Below are 18951 nucleotides of genomic sequence, written 5' to 3'. Positions count from 1 at the left end.
ATTGTTTTTGAGCGAGGGAGAAAACGAGAGAAAAAATGAAAACAGAAGAAAGGAAAGTAAGTTGACCAGAAGTCAATAATTCAAGATAAGAAGGAGGAAGTTTGAAAGTTTAAGTCTGCTTGATGAGGGAAGTCGCCTCCACAATACTTGTGGCTTCTCAATTTGGAACACAGCTCTAGAGACAGGAAAAGAATCTCCATTTGGTATTCAATTTGGAAATATTGCAGATTGGTTCATTCGTCTTCATTGACACCTGATTCGGATTGTCAGTAAAAGTAAATTGCAAACCAAGTGTCTCTGCTATATGGCCAGACTTCAAGAATATCAAACTTACTCTTCAACACTGACAATTGAATTACTTGATGTTTCCACTGAAGGGCGTATCTTGAGGTAAACGGGGAATATCATGCGTCTCTCCTGACAAGATTGAAGTTCTCTCATCACCGCCCGAATGTTGGCTGCGGTGATTTGTTCGTATGATTCCGTTCTCACATTGAGAATCAACCTGAAATCTTCCAAAACTGTGTTTGGGTGATTCGCCATCAATGAACGGGTGCACCTCGCCACAAAAGACCTGTAGCTAATTGCTGAGTGTGTAAACCAACGTTCAGACCACGAATGCTCAAATCCTCCCGTGCCTTCTTTGCCAAAATAAACATGTACGACGAAATATGGTGGTCGCCGTCGACGTGCATGATAAGGGGTCCACATTATCGAAACTCGCGAACTGAAGATAAAATACGGACTTGTAATGAGTCCCTATGGATATGGACCTTGTTATAGGTACTCAGTAGAAAGGGAAGGTCGTTGAATAAAGGAAAGCTCCCTTTGGTGTTGATGATGGCCCGGTGCGTTTGGGTAATAATCGATGAATGGAATGCGAATTCTTTTCAATGCTTATATTTGGAGCTCGCCAAAAAGAAAAGTCTCTGATTGACAATGAAAGTTTTTGGATTTTACAGCTTTTTTTCCAGATTGTTCCAGGTAACATCTAACAGATTAATCGCAGGTTCCTTGACGTGTACATGATTCTCTTTCCTTTCTTAGACGCCAAACAAGAGTTTGGCCCGATTTACTCAAAGCAACTTCCACAAGATATGTACTAGAACGTTGCTCCTTGACATATGTGCAACTGCGACGAAGAGATCTGTGATGGCTAGACGTTCGATTCAATGACAGCTTTTGCCAAAAGATTTAGTAAGATAGAATATCAAATAAAAATCACTCAAACAGTGAGTAATGAATCATGGCGGCAGCGATACGAAACGATCAAAACATAATTCCATATTCCAAAAAGCTGCTGTCGTTGACAGAGAATGATGATTAGGTTTCGAAGCTGCTCCCAGCTGGGGGTTGGAAACCCCCATTGTCAACACCAGATATCATGGGATTCTGCCTCTTAGCAATTCAAGTTTATAATGGGAATATAGCATCAAAAGTGTACCCTTCGACCTATGTGACTTGACTCCTTTCGAGCAGTGACTTTCTCTTTCATGACAAAAGCTCAGTTCAACAACGAAGCTCTTTCACTTTCCTAATTGAGGGAAGTACTATTGTTCCATCAAACTGGTAGCTACTTCCAACTATTCCATCTTAAAGTCACAAAGACACTTGTATTCCCTCTCCTAACTTTCTATATCATTCTTTACAATCTTTATGTTGTCCAAGCTTGCTCTCCTTCTTAAAGCAACGGGTGTGATACAGTTGCTTATACACGAATAAGAAAACAAAATAAATAACTTACATTTCGTTAAAACCATTCTACTTCTTATCATTACATTATTCATCAATCAATCCAAGCTCCAGTTAATACTTCGGCTCCAGACATCATGCGTGACAGTGAATCCAATCAAAAAGAGAATACGCCTCTAGAGCTACACCCAAAGAGAATTCTGAGCGAATGCCATCAGAAACCAACTCCTCCATTCAAGAAACGCAAGGGATCTGAGTCGCCACCTGGTAGAGACTCTTCCCCCGGTTCTGTTTCAAAGTCCTCTCCAAAAGAACAAGATGTGACCGTATCATTTCTTATAAAAAGTTCATCCAGAAATGAGGGAGTTGAGGCAGGAATATCTTCTGAGTCTCTTCCAAGCAAGGCGGTAATGTTCAAATCGCCACTAGAAATAGGTCCCTCCAGCCTAAACCACGCAGAAATTTCCGAGACCAAGAGTATCCTGGTTACCAAACAAGATGCTCCGGCTCCTCCCCCTTCGCCTCGACCAAGAAATGCTGTGCTCCCTCCTCTCTCACCGCTACCAAGCAAGGCTATGTTCCCTCCTCTTTCACCTCGACCAAGCAATGCTATGCCTCCCCCACCTCGACCAGATAAAGCTAAAGTATCTCGTAATAAGAGCACTGGCAAAAATAAGGAGAGCATGTCGTTACCTGCTTCAGATGTTTCGACTTCCCTATTTTTGTCCCGACCGTTTCATCCTACGCCGGTCAAGTCGCGCCTTGGATTGAATATTGGATCAAAATCAGTCATTGGCAAATCCAAAAATCAGAATATCAAGGAAGACCCCATTGACGATGAGGGGATCGACATGGCCGATGAAATTCACAATTCCGTTGACAGTGACAAGAAAAGTGATAGAGAAGAGGGATTAGATAAAGAAACAGGGACTTCAAAACTCGGGACCTCAACTGCACCACCCATCACCAGCTCACCGATGATTCGTTCATCGCAAATTGGCCGAAAATCCTTGCCTAAGCCATCCAAGGCTCAAGGCATACCTTTCAAGAGTATTAAAATGGTCAGAGAATCAAATAAGAGTTTAAGCATGAAGAACAATGGAATTCCTTTCACCGAGGCTCCGAACCACGACGACATTACCACTTACCGAGGGGTAAGCTTGAAGGCCCAAATAGAAGCTCATAAGTGTGAACTCTGCATTCCTTATGGTGGGAAAATCCCTTATCCCCGACCAGAAGATCCTGCTGTCACGGGGCCTCTCTACCGCAAAGTCATTCATCTGCGAAGAGGTTCTGACAAAATCGTCACTACTGCCATCGAATTTACCGATGCTCCTGGTGAAGATAGCATTCATGCATTCATTGATCGTGCAGAGAGTGATGCCTACAATGCAGGTATGCCTATGAATCTCGAGCCAAGAGTATTCGCGGTCAAATGGAGCGATGGAGCCCAGGATCGTTATCCAATTTACCGGTCGGCTTACAGTATTCGTTATGATCCATACGTTTCTGTGATCGACAACTCTGCGAGTTGGAGATTAATGATTCAGCAAATGCGCAAACCCATTTTGTCAAAACAGAACTGGATGATGTGGTGGACGGAGAAGGATTTTGAAAAAGATCGGGAGACCGTATCATAAAGCTATGGTAAGATTATCGAGTACTGCATATACATATATACACAGAAGCATGTGGTAGTCCTGAAACTTTATTTCCTCGAGTCATCAAAAATGGGAGTGGGAGGAGCTGTGCTATAAACTCTGCATCATTCCTATGATTGAAAATTATGACGGAGCCAGCTCCGAACGCCTAGCTTCTTTTATCCTTATGTCGTTTCTCATGGCTAAGCTTGTGTGAATTGAAAATTGGCTATCAAATTGGTGTAGGTCTAAGTCAAAAGCGGTGGTGGAGCTGGTCTAAAAACTAAGCTTTCGCTAAATTCACAGTTGAAATATGTATACGTAGAAACTTTAATTAATGTATTGCTTTCTTCAAGCTGTCGATATTTCTCCAAAATGTCCCTCAATGATCAAGTCAAACGTTCTTGCGTCCTTGTATCTAACAAAGACTTCTACCAGCGTTACAGCCATACGAAAAATGCTGTCTCAGGAGAGTCTCGCGATATCAAAAGCTAACCAGAATGTGTTTTGCAAGAACCATCTCTTGTAGAACCCAAGTTCGCTTTTACCAGCTCTTCAAGATAAATTCACATATGATCGGCCGCTCATGAAGGTACATTGCTGTTTCCTGACACCAAGATTCATGATTTTCAAATGTACAAGGACGAATGCGTTGAAATATCGGAAACAACTCCAGGGCATGCAGACAGTTTCGATTTTCGAGCCCTAGAATATCGTTTTGTGAAGCAAAAATCTGAGAATTCTCAGTCTATGATACAATACACCGAGGGAGGTAAAGGCCTCTTGCGCTGTGATTCTTTGTACGCGGCATATCTTGTTCAAAGATGGAGACGGGGTGAAAATATTTGGGATTTGTCAAACTAGAAAAGATGGCAACTTGTGAAAATGCTCATGTATGATTGTGGAGAGTTTGACTAGATCTGAGTTTTGAGTCTGTTTGCCTAAAACAAGCCATCGGGATCAAATTTCTCATCCCACATTTCTTTTTCTCCTTTTTTGTGTGGCCTCAAGTGGTTTCCCGTGATTTATAGTCCCATGAAAACGACAGAATAAATGTGTTTTCATATCCATTGAAAGGAACTTAGCATGCGGCGTGCATAAAATGCTTGTGTTTGACATTTCTTGCTTTGAGCACAATCATCACCCAACATATAAGAAGCAACAGCCTCATTTTTATTGGGAATGAAATTCAGAAGGAAAAAGTAACCATACTCTAATGATCCTTTCACAGTTTGTTAACTCTGAACTATTAGCGTAACACTTATTCCAATCGAACTTACTCTCTGTCTCCTCTTAGATTGATTTTATTAGAATTTTCTCTTCCTTCATCTAATCTACTCATCGATCGACAGGTCGAATAATAGACCATTAGCAGCAAATATGAAGTCCAACAAACAAGGCCATCTTCAACGCAAATTTTCACCAGAGGCAAGAGAGCAACGCGGTATTTCAGACCTCCCAATCCGCACAAAAGAAGCTCAAGACACCGATAACCTTTCTGATCCTCAACATCATGTCCTAATCGAATATCGAGTTGCAAACGAAACTTTGGGCACCAGACTCTTAAGCATGGGCGTTCTTCTCATTAATGAGTCCAGTTCATATTCTGAACTTCTAGATGCAATTCAAGGCAGACCAAGCAATTGGGAAAATGTCCCATCAGACAGCATGGAGAAAAGTGTTGCGGTTAGATGGAAAATTGGTCAAGCTGTCAACGACGATTCGTATGATACTCTCTGTGGCTATGATGTTGTTATTAAAAGTCTCATACTCATGATGCGTGAGAGGCACTGGAAGGATAGACTGGTCGTCGTGTATTATACAGAGGACAGTGATGTTAGTGACAGTAGTGACGGTAGTGATGGCAGTGAAGCAGAGTGTGAAGCCACGGACCCTTGAAGTTTCCCCGGGGTTGTGATAAGCAGGAGATGGCCTAGCAGAAAATCGTGAGTGGAGAAGCTTTCATCGGGTGACTGGTAGGACTATTCCAATAAATCAATGATTAGATCTCACCATGGATGATCGATTGACGAGAACACTAGCCTCGGCTAAGAGAAATGTGAATGAATTGAACCCGACCAATATCTATGAGACCCCGAGAAACTTGAATATTCTAGTATACATGACAAGGCTTCGCTGATCTAAGAAACCTCCTGGATTAATTTACCATCCATCCCATTTCCACTAGCCTTTGCTCCACCTTGGAACAAAGCGCCAATAGGACCCTCCATCCATTCTTCTGGTACACCGATTCTGTTTCCATCCTTATTGCTAACCCATCGCACAAAAAGTGGATTTGGCTTCTGGGGTTCTCCTTCCGGAATCGCGTCAACAGCTGGACCATTGAGATCTCTGCGGCGAGCGTTGGTCTTAGGCGCTTGCTTTTTGAGAAGCTTATTGATTGTTTCCATCTAAAATTGGTGTCAGCCAGGAAAAGACGCAGTGGGAAGAAATGTGAGCATGTAATTGAAGAATTTCTTGGGGTGTAATTACCTTCTCTTCTTCATTTCGTTTCTCACTTAGATTCTTTCTTCTTCGAGCCATTTCAGCACGTCTCATAGCATGCTCCTCGGCAGTAAGATGCTTCTTCACTTGTACCTCTAAAAAGACATTAGCGAGCAATCACGAGCAATTATGGAATAACTCACCATCGGGAAGAGCCATGAGATATCCACTCGCAGCATCATCAAATCTTGCTCTTTGCCTTCTCGTCAATTTGTTGAGATCGGGAGTAGAAGCTCTACTTTCATTGGCAGGCGTTTCATCGTCACTATCAAGTAACTCGTCTTCTTCTTCTGCGGCCACTTCAATCTCTTCATCTTCTCCCTCTGCATCCTCGTCATTTCCACTCTGCATTACCTCTTCTTCCTCCAATTCCTCCCCCAGGTCGCTGTCAAGTTCACTGAGTTCATCATCATCATCGTCACTGAGCCCCAACCCTTGATGTCCAATAGTAACAGCAGGTGCTTTGGGTTGCTCCTTCACCGTGATATTGGATGTCCCAGCCGGCGCTTTTGAAACCTGAATGGTAGATGAAGTATGTTGTACGTCCATATCGATATCTCCATCAGCATCTAGATCGTCATCTTCTCCTTCGGCATCTGGATCATCTTCTCCTTCGGCATCTTCCATATCTTCATCCTCATCATCGCTTTCTGTTTCCAAAACATAACTTTTTTTAACATTCCTGTTTCTCTTGCCCTCAAGGATTTCGCCACCAACAAATTGATCTCTACTATTAACCATAACCGCTGGGCCAGTGATCGGGCTCGATCGTGTCGCCTCTCTCAGTTTACTTGATGATGTCTTGACGGTCAAACGCATTGACTCGGGACTATTTGATTGTGGTTGTGCCGGTCCACGTGATACGGTGGCCGACGAGGCGGGCTCTGGATTCGTGCGACGCGATCGCGATGACCTAGGAGACAGCTGTTCAGAAACGATGATTACATCTCTTGCCTTGGCAGCGGCTGACCGCTGACTGCGACGTGTAGACATCTTGTTCTTACACCGCAATCAAATACAAGATGAACAAAGTGAAGGGGGTATGTGGTAATATTGAGGGATTCCTTGATCCACGATGATTTGTTTTGAGGTTATTGATAATACGGTAGAAAGATGTGGAGTGATCTAAGCACAATTGGTGGTGAATCAGATGGCAAGGTCTTCCGGGTCACTGCCTTGATTAGACAGAATAGCGGAGAATGACAGGTGAGCAGGCGCGTTGCATATAAACGCGCTGCTCCTACAACTGCCCAATCCTGCCTCTTCACCATTGACCAACCACATAGCTAATAAGGTTCATTCTTTGATGCCTCATATCATGCCCCTTGTTTGTACGACGATGGCAAGATACGATTGTCATAAAAAAACACGAGGGCTAAATCAAAAGTGGGAATAGAGTGGACGGTTAAAGACAACTCTTAATTACGGAGATTTGCGTGCGGTAACACGGTACAAAGAGCAAAGGGGCATTCAAGCCATTGTGAGAATAATGGATTTCAATATCTGGAGATGCTTCAAAGACTTACTCGTTCTTGTTGGTGGCTGGCTCAGCCCTATCAACTTTTCCACGGTGATCTGTCCAATCGATTTCCTCATCTCCCTCAGAATCAGTGCTGAGTTTTCGTATGCGCTTACTGGGTCGTTCGGCTCTTCCTGACATTTTGATTATCTTTGATATCCACTTCGTCAAGTGTGTTGATGCTTATTCGCAGTGTGGAAAGTTGAGGTATGTATGTAGACTCTAGAGTTGGACTGTTGCATAGATTAATGACCGTTGCTCAGAAAGACACCCAAGCTTGATGGGTCGTATTAGATGGAAAGGGCTGATATTGTAATGCCCAGTATTAGAAGGATGAAGCAGTATGGAAGATATTTGGATACTATCGAAGTTTAATCGTGGTGATGCTTTGATACTTCCATAATGACAATGTCGGTCACCGCAACAAATTTTGATCCAATTAGGACTACCGCTAGATTATGTCATCAGCCGAGGCACATGCAAATGCCTGGTAAATATTGACACCGACAATCTACACATGCAGAGCCTCGAGAGCTCCCATTAATTATCTAGAGGCTTCTTCACCAAGCAGAATATTACAGAATGAGTGATTCCGACAGCGAACCCAAGTCCCCGGGAGTGCCTGCATGGCAACGTAGAGGCGAGGAAGAACAGTCCAGTGAACCGCAGGACGCAGCTATTGAGCCACCAAGTCGGGCAGCAGTACTCGAACAAGCCAGGAAGTTCTTGGAGGAAGACGAGGTTAGGAATGCATCTACGGATAAAAAGATTGCTTTTCTAGAAAGCAAAGGTCTCGACGGAGATGATATACAAGAGTTACTTGGTGTATCGCGGAATAATGAAGCGACAAACACATCTATCACTGAGGTCAAATCACCAGATCCAAAGACTCAACCTCAATCGCTGACACGACATTCACCTCCATCTACTCAACCAAGCTACGCGCAAATACCTCGCGAACAAGCTCCTATCATAACATATCCTGAATTCTTGGTTCAGCCATCTGCTGCTACTCCTCTAATTACCAAACACCGCCTCCTCACAACCCTGTATCTTTTCGGCTCCCTCAGCTTTCTACTTTATGGCACAAACACCTTTTTAATACGCCCTATGCTCAACACTCTTACCGAATCCCGGCTCTCTCTATCATCGGCCACTCTTAATAACCTTCAAAAATTAATCCACAAACTCGAGAATTCGGTTTCTGAAATCCCCCCTACCTACCACCACCATAAATCTCTCCAATCCGAATACCTCGACTCCGATGCTAGCTCCGTGACCAGTGATCCCACCGAGCTTTTCCACCGCGATATTGGCGTCCAGACGTCTCTCCCATCATCTCCTTTACAAACACCCAGTTCGCCCTCCCTAATATCCCACGCGAATACTGCGACCACAGCAACAACCATACAGACATCGCGTCTCACGACTCTACAAGGTACATTATCATCCTTGCTGGAGGATTCAACCTACGAATCATCTACAAGTGAAGAGCTAGAAACAAAAATGTCTATGTTGAAGGAATATTTACAAGGCTTGGTGTTTTCAACGCCTACATTTAGTTACGGGTCGGGAGGTTTTGGAAATGGAGGCGATAGGAATGGAAACAAGGAGGGAGAAGATGAAATTGCAAAGGTTAAGAAGGAGATTCGAGGAGTGAAGGGAGTTTTGCTTAGTGCGAGAAGTTTTCCTGGGGGTGTCAGGGCGAGATAATGGAGGTTGGGAGAGGAGAATGTATGAGAATCAGTAGGCTTATTAGATGATAATATATGAGTTATGAATGGATATTCAATTTTTGGAAACCATCTAAATCTCTATTGATAAAAGCCAGTGCGAGTTTGAATCTAGTACGAAATCAATCACTACGGATGAGATATCTCAAAACTGCCTCGACACTGCCCTTAATATACCAGAAGCGAGTTACTCGATGTGTATCTTTTATCGGAATGATTGGACTTAATTCTAGGTGTCTTGAGATGACATAAATCTAAATAGTTTGCTTTTTAACATTTGCCACCAAAGTCTCATACTAGATTTCTGAGAAGATTCCAGATTCTCCACATCTACAGATTATGTTTCGCAGGCTAGAAAGCTAAGTAGCTTTTACCCTAAATCATTGCATTCAACTCATGCGCTATTGCTTGATACACAGTGGTTTTCTCTTTTGCCAAGGGCAACCCGTCGTTTTGTAAACTTCCTCCGCCAGCTCATAAGCCTATATCGACTATCATCTCAGATGGAGGGATATTTCTAGGCCTGGTTCTATTATCACAACAGCACAGCGTCTGTAGGATAAACGTAGGTGCTGAATATAAAGACTTATAAGTGTAAATGCGAGGCATCAACTCGCTTGCATAATGATAAAAATGTGTCCTCTCTTTCTATGATTCATGTTCACATACATTGATATAGAGTATCTAATAGTCCGGACTGCAATTCAACAATATAAGGTTTTGAACACCTAAAAGTAATCACAAATCTGAAAATGATTCTATATTTTAATCAAATTTGATATCTCAAATGATTTGAATATTCTAATTGGTTTGGAGTTTTGAGAATCTTCATTATTGGATTGTAGTCCGGATTAGTTATTGAATACACTGTATAATCAGCAACAATTCTATTATATTTCGATTGGAACAACAGACGGCAGGCACAATTGTGCATTGAAGAAAGGTCTTCCATACTCACTGTGACCAAACTTGACTAATTCATAATACAATTTTGATGATGACTTGACATTCACGATGGTAAAAGAAATGACCAAACAACAATAACATTGCATTGAACTTGAAATGTACTTGGAAAAAAAGATGTTGCGATGTTTCATTCGTGATACTGATACTGAGTTTTGTCTTCAACAGTCCATGTTATGAATGCTACGATTCAACTATGATCATAGTGAAGACTGTCAAAAGATAATACCTCACGTGATAGGATTAGAGAGATGTAAGTAAATAGGCTGGACGTCTGTGAGCTTGATAAGCAGTGAAAGAAGCTTCAGAGGAGAACTTGAGTTTCTGTCTATTGGCAGATGGAGAATCATCGCGAGTTCAAACGTGACGATTTTCTGACTTCCAAGTTTGCTACCATCATAATTTTGGTTACAGCAGGATCTTGATATTTGTGGTAGTACTCATGCCATTCATTTGCCGGTGTGAGAGAGACTTGCCTCGACCGCAATGAAATGTAGACCAAAATTTTCTTCGCAAAAGAAATCACATGTTTAAAAAGGGGCATGGAGGAAGAACATACATGCGACGTCGACGATAACCTTAATCTTATCAAACACGACACCCTCGGTCCCGAGCTACCACGCCGCTACCGCTACATCCACTTTTCAACACCTCGAACGTCATCTTTATGACCCCAGGTACTTGATATATTGATTGGAAACGTAAGTCGTTGGAAAAGAGTAACTGTTATGCAATAGAAGTTCAGCTCTCGCAGACAACCACGCAATGTATCCACTATCTGCTATCTATTGCTTCAGCGAGCTTAGTATGACTCAAGAGCTATTTCGTGAATACATAAGACAGCAATGTCTTTTTACGTTCATGTATTTGATTCTACCTTCCGGCACGCAAGAAATACAATCAATTTATTGAGTACATTACCCAGTCGCCAATCAAAGATCCAATATGCCACCTCCACAGGGCCGTCGTACCTCATTCACTCCACACCCTGGATGGGCAGCAGTGGATGAATACACAATGTCAAAACTTCATTCCACTCGAAAACCAAATCATGAAACTCTCGCTCACGCTCTTCGAAATTCCTCGGATAAAGGTCTCCCATCAATAAGTTCGTCTCCTGCACAAGGGAAATTCCTCGCGTTACAAGTAAAATCTATGAGAGTTCAACACGTGCTGGAAGTTGGAACTTTAGGTGGATATGCATCGATTTGGATTGCTACTGAAAATCCAGACTGTAAGATTACCACGCTGGAGTTCGACCCCAAGCATGCAAAAGTAGCCCGCGAAAATATTGAGCACGCTGGAGTGAGTGATAGAGTTGAGGTTTTGGAAGGGTCAGCGGTGGATATACTACCTGGATTGTTGAAGGAGATTGAAGAGGGAAAGAGAGAGAGATTCGGATTGACATTTGTTGATGCTGACAAGCTCAACAATTGGACATACTTTGATTACGGAGTCAAGATGAGTTATCCCGGAGCTGCGGTCTTCCTGGATAACATGGCCTGCAGGGGGGATCTAGTTAGAGAAGATCGATTGGATGATCCTCACGTTGAAGGTGCAAGAACAGCAATCGAGAATGCTGGGAAGGATGAAAGAGTCGATTGCGTAGTGATGCAAATCGTTTCTGAGAAGAATTGGGATGGGTTTTTGATGGCTGTTGTCAGATAAATTGCTTAGAAGACTATTAGTTGTCTTTGTTTACAATTTTATTTTATTTAAACGAGCTCTTTTCCTCCGTGGCTGGCCAGTGCTAGGCAATTGCGCCCATTATTCAGGCTACAGTCCTAATATATTGGAATATAATCTACCTAATTTGAACTCAAGATCATGACCTTACTTACGCGGTACGTAAAAGTTCCGTAATGTGTTTCGTTGTTGAGGTTTACGAAGAGGCAAAGCTGATCAAGTCAATCCACTTTCGAACGCATATAGTCTGACTCGGAAACATTTTGAGGAAACTGAAGGACAAAGTTTCCCTGAATGGTAAAATGGAGAGATAAGATGCGTTTGAGCTCGAAATGATGCTACTACTACAAGCTTGTCAAAATTACAAACTGCATCGTGCATGGCATATATCAGATATCATGTCAGACTACGAGGTCAATACCCTTTTGGGAAGTAGTTTCGCACAAGCCAAAAGCTACTGAGCCCGATCAAGTTATATAAGTACTAGGCACTCAGTAAAAGATTAGGCTGGTCGTTCAACTTTCGATATTCATAATCATTCATTGGAATTGTATATGGATTATTGTGACCACCATGGCAAATTACACACCTGTCATCGTATGCGCATATATTTTTCTAGTTGTGGCGCAAGCAGCATTGAATATTTCACTAAGCACAACTATCTCCATGGATCCAGAATCAACCTACTTAATACTTCCTAATTATTACGGCAATATCAGTCAGAGTTTTATCGATACGCAAACAAACAATGCGAATTTATCAGTCTTACTCACTTCCGCAAAGGCAAGCGCATTCATATCCTACGATCCTGAATTCCTGAAACTACTAGGTCTAAATCCCACGGCCACTCTTATTGCCCAGCGAAATAATTCGTTCGCGAACGAAGCCGGTATATGGGTACCAGATCGCAATGAAGTGTGGTTTACAAGCTCTTCAGTGGATGACACTACGACGATCTCGGTTTTGAACCTCAACACTTCCAAAATACACACCCCATTTACTAGTATCCCCATAATAAACCCCAATGGAGGGACTTATTTCAATCATCTTGTATATTTCGCTGGTGATGGCAATGCCACTATTTCTCCTGCAATCTATGCTATCGACCCAGCCACAGGCTACACAGAAGTCATCATAAACTCCTACTTCGGTGTCCCATTCAATGGACCTAATGATCTCACCTGGGTAAATCATTATGGAACTCCCTATCTGTTCTTTACCGACGACCCGCTCTCCTCGCTTTACGATGGTGGACCATCAGCCGTTCTCCCAGATGCCGTCTGGCGTTTCTCTCCCACAACAAAGTCTCTTGTTCCTGTGATATCCCGTGCAGATATCTTGGTACCTAATGGTATTAACGTTGATGCTGCCATGAATATACTCTACATTACCGATACCACACCCATAACAACAACCGATTCTGGTGGATACAATTCCGGCTCCAATGCTATTTATAAGTTCGATCTCGATTCTGACACGTTCCCTATCAATAAAAGACTAATTGGAATCTCGAGAAAAGGAATCCCGGATGGTATTCACGTAGATGATAAGAGTAGAATATGGACGGCTGAGGGTGAAGGAATTGTAGTGAGAAATAATGTGGGAAAAGTGTTGGGGTTGTTCAATGCGGAGCTCTTTCTGGACGATCCCGTGGGAGAACCGGGTATTGAGATTGCAAACTTCGCTTTGGCGGGCGACGTCTTGGTTGTGGAGGGAAGTGGGAAGTTGTGGACTGTGAAACTTGCAGAGGTGGTTGTGAGTCCAAATCGCTATGTACTTTGATGTCTAGGTTGTTGTATCGACTAGTAAACAATAACTCGAACGAGCATAACAGAACTACTATTACCTGATATGTCATGTTATGCTCATTAGATAGTTATCAAATCAATGATGATGATGATCAAACAAAACCAACAATCTTCCCATCTGCTACCACCATTCTCCCATCCTTTATAACACAGCTGACATTTCTAATAACCTTTTCAAATCCATCTTTTTCCAAATCTCCATCTAAAGCGACCAAATCTGCAATCCAGTCCTCACCCAACCATCCAAAATCCTGCCCACACAACTCCCCACCACAAGCTTCCCATCCTCCTAATGTGGCAGCTCTGAGCACATCAGCTACATCGATTCCAGCTTGAATCATTAATTCCATCTCCCTCGCATTTTCTCCGTGGGGGAACGGCCCCGTATCACATCCTGTGGCTAGTTTTACTCCCATTTGCCAAGCCCGTTTGGCGTGCTCTTTGCAAACAGCAATTGATCTCCCCTCATCATTCGCCTCTAGTTCTACAACGGATAGTGTAGGAACATATATAGTACCCATTTTCTTCATCACTTCTAAGGCTTTTTCACTGGGCATGAGACCATGCTCTATACTCGTAACACCCGCTTTAGCAGCCATTATTACCGCTTCTTCTGAACTAGCATGACTTGCTACCGGAACACCTGCGCGTTTGGCTTCGGCTACCATAACATCCATTTCTTCCTGGCTCCAAAGAAGAGAATTTGGGTTTCTCAATTTTTCTCTGGGGCCAAAAATATCTTCTCCTCGATTTCGAGATGGAGGAAATTGAACATCTTCCAAACCTTTGTAATTGGATTTTGGATAGCGCAATTCGCGTCTTCGATACTCAGCATAGATCTTAATGACATCCGCCCCAGCTCCAATCCTTCTCCTCACTCCTGCTCTACATCCTTCAATCCCATCACAAGGATCACTCAAACGCGGGGTTTCTGTTCCTCCCAACTTATTCTCTTGGCGAATCTCATAGCTTCCACTAGACGCCAGAGGTTCCGTAGCGACGAACAAACGCGGCCCAGGAATGAGACCGCGATTGATGGAGTCACGAACACCAATATCAGCATTGTAGCATCCTTCGGTTCCGAGGTCGCGATACGTGGTATATCCGGCTAGCAGAGCTAGACGACAATTGGTTGTAGCACGAATGGTGCGGGAAATGAGAGATTCGTCCCGTTCTTGATTCAAATATGGTGATCCAGTCTCATCTACACGGTGGAGGAAGATGTGAGTATGCGCGTCTACGAATCCTGGTAGAACGGTTTTCCCTCGGAGATCGATATCATTATCTCCGAATGAATTAACTGATGAGTTTTCTCGCGTGCTCACTTTTGTTATTAGACCCGTCTTTGTGTTTACTTGAAGAGAAATGTTTTTATCGAAAGCTTTGGTGCGACTGTTGAAAAGGGTAGTAGTGTGGATCCAGTATTCATGGCTAGGAGACAAAGAAGAGCTTGAGGGTGTTGATTTTGTGCTCTTGGGAGAGTCAGATGTGGCTGGTCGTGATGTTAAAACCGATGTAGAATCAAACAGAGTAGATCCTCGGGTAGGATATTTCTTCGTCATTTTGTCTGGTATCTGCTAGGAGATCAATTTAGGTACCATTGAGAGTTAAGCTAACGTGCCGAGTCTTCTCAATCAATCCTCAAATTTGAACAGCTGCCTACATTGTGTGTGTACTACGAGATGAATATATATTTCTTGACTGATGTTTAGCGCTGACTAGTGACGTATGCTTTGATGATGGTGATAGAGGAGAGCCTGGAATTATGCTAGACACGGTGCGAGCTACAGCGTGCAAATCTACATTACAAAGCTCTGATAGGGTAGTTCGCGTAAAGATGCATAGGCTTCTACAGGGGCTGAATCGGGATTGACTCGCTTATTCCGAACTCCGTTGCTTCGTTGCGTCTTATTCCGTCTGAAGTTGTTCAACATTGAGTCTAAACCAAATATCAATCAATCGTTGACTAGCTACATTCTAAAGGAGGCGAAGATGATTACATAGACATTGCGACGGTGCATTTGAAAGGGTCACCGGCCAATCAATTTCAACAATATACAATAGTTCAAGAACCTTCAATTTCCTCAACAGTCCCGTTCTTAAACTTAACCATTTTTTCCTCGGCGATGAAGTTCAGAACCCTTCCCTTGTTCTTAAGACGTTGCAAATACCCCGAAATTCTCAAATATTGGCTGCAGCCTTTACCATCGTTGACGGAAAGCCCTTATCTACACAAGTAGCGAGGTAGTTGTGCTGAATCTAATTTGATATGAAGAACTATCCATTCCATAGCAAGAAGCGAGCATCTGGTTTTAGAGCCCCGAATAGTATACTGGGAAACAACTCGAAATGGCAATCTCGAACTCGTTCGAATAGATGTGAGGATGTTCGCCAAGCATGTTGCGCCCTTTGTTCATCGTGGATATCAATGCTATGCTATGCTTGATATTTACAGAGTAGACCGTCGATGACAACGAACAACGAAAGAGAAATACAAGTGCAAGAATGATAATGAGGAGCAATGAGCTTGCAAAAAAAAAAAAAAACGTCGAGGCTTTAAGGAACAAAGTTATCGCTGCTAGTATCATGAAACGCCCTCTTCAATCTAGCTTCTATGCCCGCCCGGTATTCTCGTCAGCTACTCTAAGCCGTGTTATCAAGTCCTGTTTTGTTTCATTACTCTTAGTCGTCATGCCACGCTCCTTACACATCTTCTTCAGTGCCATAATCCCCAAATATTGATAGTCCCTCTCTTTCTCATCAGTTTCTTTAAGCTTCATCACCAAATCAAGTCTTTTCGTCCCCGACTTAACTTTTATCCCACGTTTGCTACGCATTCTCTCAAGACTCGTCCCTGATAAATCTTCATACTCTACCGACCCTGTCTCAAGCCATTTGATGTAAGTAGCCTTGGTACCCGAACCCTCCATACCCTGTCTCCGGCACATGTCACTTAGTTCTCTCTCGCTCCTTCCAGCCCAGAGGGAGTCTTTCCAATCATAGTCGCAGAAGGGCCCTGATTTGTGAATTGGCTGATAACTGTTGACTATTTCATGGTCACGATTTATCACTGCACTATATTGCTTCATTGCCATTTCTCCACCGAGAACAGGATGCCCTATGCTTCTCTCTAAATCTTTCTCCGCTTTGTTGTACTCATCTCTGCTGGTTTTTAGAGACGCGGTCAATTTATTGATAGCATCACGCATAGTGGTATTATCTTTCCCCTCTAATTTCGATTTCTGATCATTCGCCTGGAGTTGCTTAATCACAGTTTTATTTCCGCTGTTTCGAGATAAACCCAAAGCATTTGCAAGCTCCCGAAGAGCGCCGGAGTCTAAGTCCTCATACGATGTGTTTGGATCAGACAAGGCCTTTAATGCGTGTTCCTTATCTCTGATAAGTCGCGCTCCAACGCTCAATTCCACATACAACTGCGTGTCTTCGAATTTACTGGAATCATAGAAAGCCTCGTCGCTATTTTTGAGTCGTTCGATTTTTATTTCTTTGCTTCCCTGACTCGCATTGGTAAGGCGGCGATCTTTGAGTATGAGGGAAAGCTCTTCGGAAGTGTAAGATTCGTAATTGTATGGAGAAGTTTCTAAGCGATGAATCATTTCTTCCCGTGTACCGGAGATTTGAAGGTGTCGATCTCGTAGTAAAACTCGGAGCATACTATCGTCTTTCTTGGCATATATCGAGTCACTAGACACAGAGCCAATTCTTGATGGCTCTGTAATCGGAACAATTTCGTTGTCCTGCTCAGCACTGCCTTCATCAACATTTTCGGCATCGATAGCTTCACCAGCCTCCCGTGCAGGTCTCTCCCCGCTATCCTTGAGATGTTTATCCAGAATTCTAAGCCTTTCTATCAAAGCTGCCTTATCATCATTACTGTATTGAGGTACCAAACGCTTCCAACACTGTTCTCTAAGCGACTCAAAGTGCATATCTTCATACTCAAGAATTCCAGTCTCAAGCCATTTGATCATCGCATCCTTTGTTCCATACCCTGGTGCACCTTTCTCCTTAGCAATTTTACAAAGCTCCCAAGCACTAAATAGGGCCCAAGTCGTCTTTTTAGGGTCATAATCCACTGCTCTCCTATCCCCAGCCGTCTTCGTAACAACAGGAACATCGTATTTTGACGATTCATGCGCTAGGACCTTCGCCGGGAGTGGATGGCCTATCCTACTTTCTAAACCCACTCTCGCATCCGCAAGTTTCTTTTCCCAGCGTTCTAGCTCTGCAGGGATTTCTGATCCCATAAGCGTAGATACCTCGATCTTATTTTTTCGAGCCAGCTTTTTATCATCCGCCTCCAACCAATCGATCAACTGAGAATCTTCACAAACACATTTTTCCTTTCTTCCTTGTTGCCTCAAATCCATTAGGCATCTCAATCCCGCCACTTCCAAATCTTGATATGTTCTATCCCCTTCCTCATCTTCAAACCAATCCATCAGTCTTTCATAACTTTGTATCTCTTTTTGACAAATCACAAGATCAGTGTACAGACTGCGTTCCTCCATATTCCCATAGTCTCGATCCAAAGCATCATCATATCTCAGTCGTTCAATTCGCGCTGCTTTTGTAACTCCACTACATGGGAGCAGCCGCGCACTTAATAGTGTGGAAAGTTGATCGCAGGTTAGACTCTCATAATCATCTCCGTAGCCCCTCATTTCGTGTCTCTCTAGCCTCTCGACCATCGCCATCCTATCCATGCTTTCCACCTCCTGCGGCCGCATCACTCGCCAATCGCGTAACAATGCCCTTAATTTACTATCATCTTTTGTTCTATAGTTTATTCGATGACCTTGTGAGCTTTGTGAGGGAACTGCGGCCATGTTCCTCGAAGATGCCGCGGGAGACTTCTCTGCAATTGGCGCACCCGGGGAAGCCAATGCCTTATTCTTGACATTCCATAAATCTTTCAAGCCTTCTTCCCGCCGTTCCGTTATCCTCGCACTGTGCTCTGCAGCCTCGATCCTCGCAGACTTCCTACGCTCTGCTTTTCCCGAGCCCTTGGCAGCAACATACTCCTCATTATCCCTCAACCTCTGGATTAAGACATCCTTCGCCCCATTACTGGGCATGGATCTCTCTTTCAACATCTCCACTAACTCTCCCTTAGTCTTCGATGTATGCCCATCACCAGGTATGACACCATTCTCCTTATGTTTCTTTTTCGGCGGCAGGATCGCGTTCATGTCGGCTTGCGCCAAAGGTCGCTTCGTCGGTGGCATGTTTTTATTCGTGCCTTCAATATATGGGTATCAGTGCACAATGGATTCCGTGAAACACAGTTTGAAGTACAAAGTAGAGAAGCGAAGTAAAGTTTGAATAAGCCAAATATTTTGTCGCGTGGGTATATATTTACTTTCTATGTACTCGACGCGATA

General features: G+C 43.2%; 9 protein-coding genes across 9 annotated transcripts; 5 read left to right on the top strand and 4 right to left on the bottom strand.

The window, feature by feature from the left end:
• Positions 1-62: 62 nt before the first annotated feature.
• BCIN_04g02450 (hypothetical protein) lies at positions 63-982 on the bottom strand. The gene is made up of 2 exons (XM_001557224.2): positions 335-982; positions 63-253 (listed from the first exon to the last, which is right to left on the bottom strand). Exons 1-2 carry the CDS (start codon positions 709-711, stop codon positions 244-246), a joined length of 387 nt encoding a protein of 128 aa, XP_001557274.2. The 5' UTR covers positions 712-982; the 3' UTR covers positions 63-243.
• Positions 983-1606: 624 nt separating this feature from the next.
• On the top strand, positions 1607-3686 carry BCIN_04g02440 (hypothetical protein). Its single transcript, XM_001557225.2, has one exon. The coding sequence runs from the start codon at positions 1830-1832 to the stop codon at positions 3330-3332; it is 1503 nt and encodes a 500-aa protein (XP_001557275.1). The 5' UTR covers positions 1607-1829; the 3' UTR covers positions 3333-3686.
• A 942-nt stretch (positions 3687-4628) lies between these two features.
• BCIN_04g02430 (hypothetical protein) lies at positions 4629-5347 on the top strand. The gene has a single exon (XM_001557227.2). The coding sequence runs from the start codon at positions 4713-4715 to the stop codon at positions 5229-5231; it is 519 nt and encodes a 172-aa protein (XP_001557277.1). The 5' UTR covers positions 4629-4712; the 3' UTR covers positions 5232-5347.
• Positions 5348-5376: 29 nt separating this feature from the next.
• On the bottom strand, positions 5377-7776 carry BCIN_04g02420 (hypothetical protein). Its single transcript, XM_001557228.2, has 4 exons — positions 7364-7776; positions 5981-6750; positions 5826-5932; positions 5377-5743 (listed from the first exon to the last, which is right to left on the bottom strand). Exons 1-4 carry the CDS (start codon positions 7495-7497, stop codon positions 5474-5476), a joined length of 1281 nt encoding a protein of 426 aa, XP_001557278.1. The 5' UTR covers positions 7498-7776; the 3' UTR covers positions 5377-5473.
• Positions 7777-7861: 85 nt separating this feature from the next.
• On the top strand, positions 7862-9365 carry BCIN_04g02410 (hypothetical protein). Its single transcript, XM_001557229.2, has one exon. The coding sequence runs from the start codon at positions 7939-7941 to the stop codon at positions 9067-9069; it is 1131 nt and encodes a 376-aa protein (XP_001557279.1). The 5' UTR covers positions 7862-7938; the 3' UTR covers positions 9070-9365.
• Positions 9366-10385: 1020 nt separating this feature from the next.
• BCIN_04g02400 (hypothetical protein) lies at positions 10386-11880 on the top strand. The gene has a single exon (XM_024692457.1). It carries the CDS (start codon positions 10998-11000, stop codon positions 11718-11720), a length of 723 nt encoding a protein of 240 aa, XP_024548232.1. The 5' UTR covers positions 10386-10997; the 3' UTR covers positions 11721-11880.
• A 123-nt stretch (positions 11881-12003) lies between these two features.
• BCIN_04g02390 (hypothetical protein) lies at positions 12004-13566 on the top strand. Its single transcript, XM_024692456.1, has one exon. The coding sequence runs from the start codon at positions 12312-12314 to the stop codon at positions 13518-13520; it is 1209 nt and encodes a 402-aa protein (XP_024548231.1). The 5' UTR covers positions 12004-12311; the 3' UTR covers positions 13521-13566.
• Positions 13567-13585: 19 nt separating this feature from the next.
• On the bottom strand, positions 13586-15243 carry BCIN_04g02380 (hypothetical protein). Its single transcript, XM_001557231.2, has one exon. It carries the CDS (start codon positions 15106-15108, stop codon positions 13639-13641), a length of 1470 nt encoding a protein of 489 aa, XP_001557281.1. The 5' UTR covers positions 15109-15243; the 3' UTR covers positions 13586-13638.
• A 221-nt stretch (positions 15244-15464) lies between these two features.
• On the bottom strand, positions 15465-18899 carry BCIN_04g02370 (hypothetical protein). The gene has a single exon (XM_024692455.1). It carries the CDS (start codon positions 18793-18795, stop codon positions 16159-16161), a length of 2637 nt encoding a protein of 878 aa, XP_024548230.1. The 5' UTR covers positions 18796-18899; the 3' UTR covers positions 15465-16158.
• Between the last annotated feature and the right edge of the window lie 52 nt (positions 18900-18951).

Source organism: Botrytis cinerea, chromosome 4 (genome assembly GCF_000143535.2).
Source record: "Botrytis cinerea B05.10 chromosome 4, complete sequence".
Taxonomy (NCBI): Eukaryota; Fungi; Ascomycota; class Leotiomycetes; order Helotiales; family Sclerotiniaceae; genus Botrytis; species Botrytis cinerea.
The sequence above is the reverse complement of the archived record's forward strand: the minus strand, read 5'-3'. Positions and strand labels throughout refer to the sequence as shown.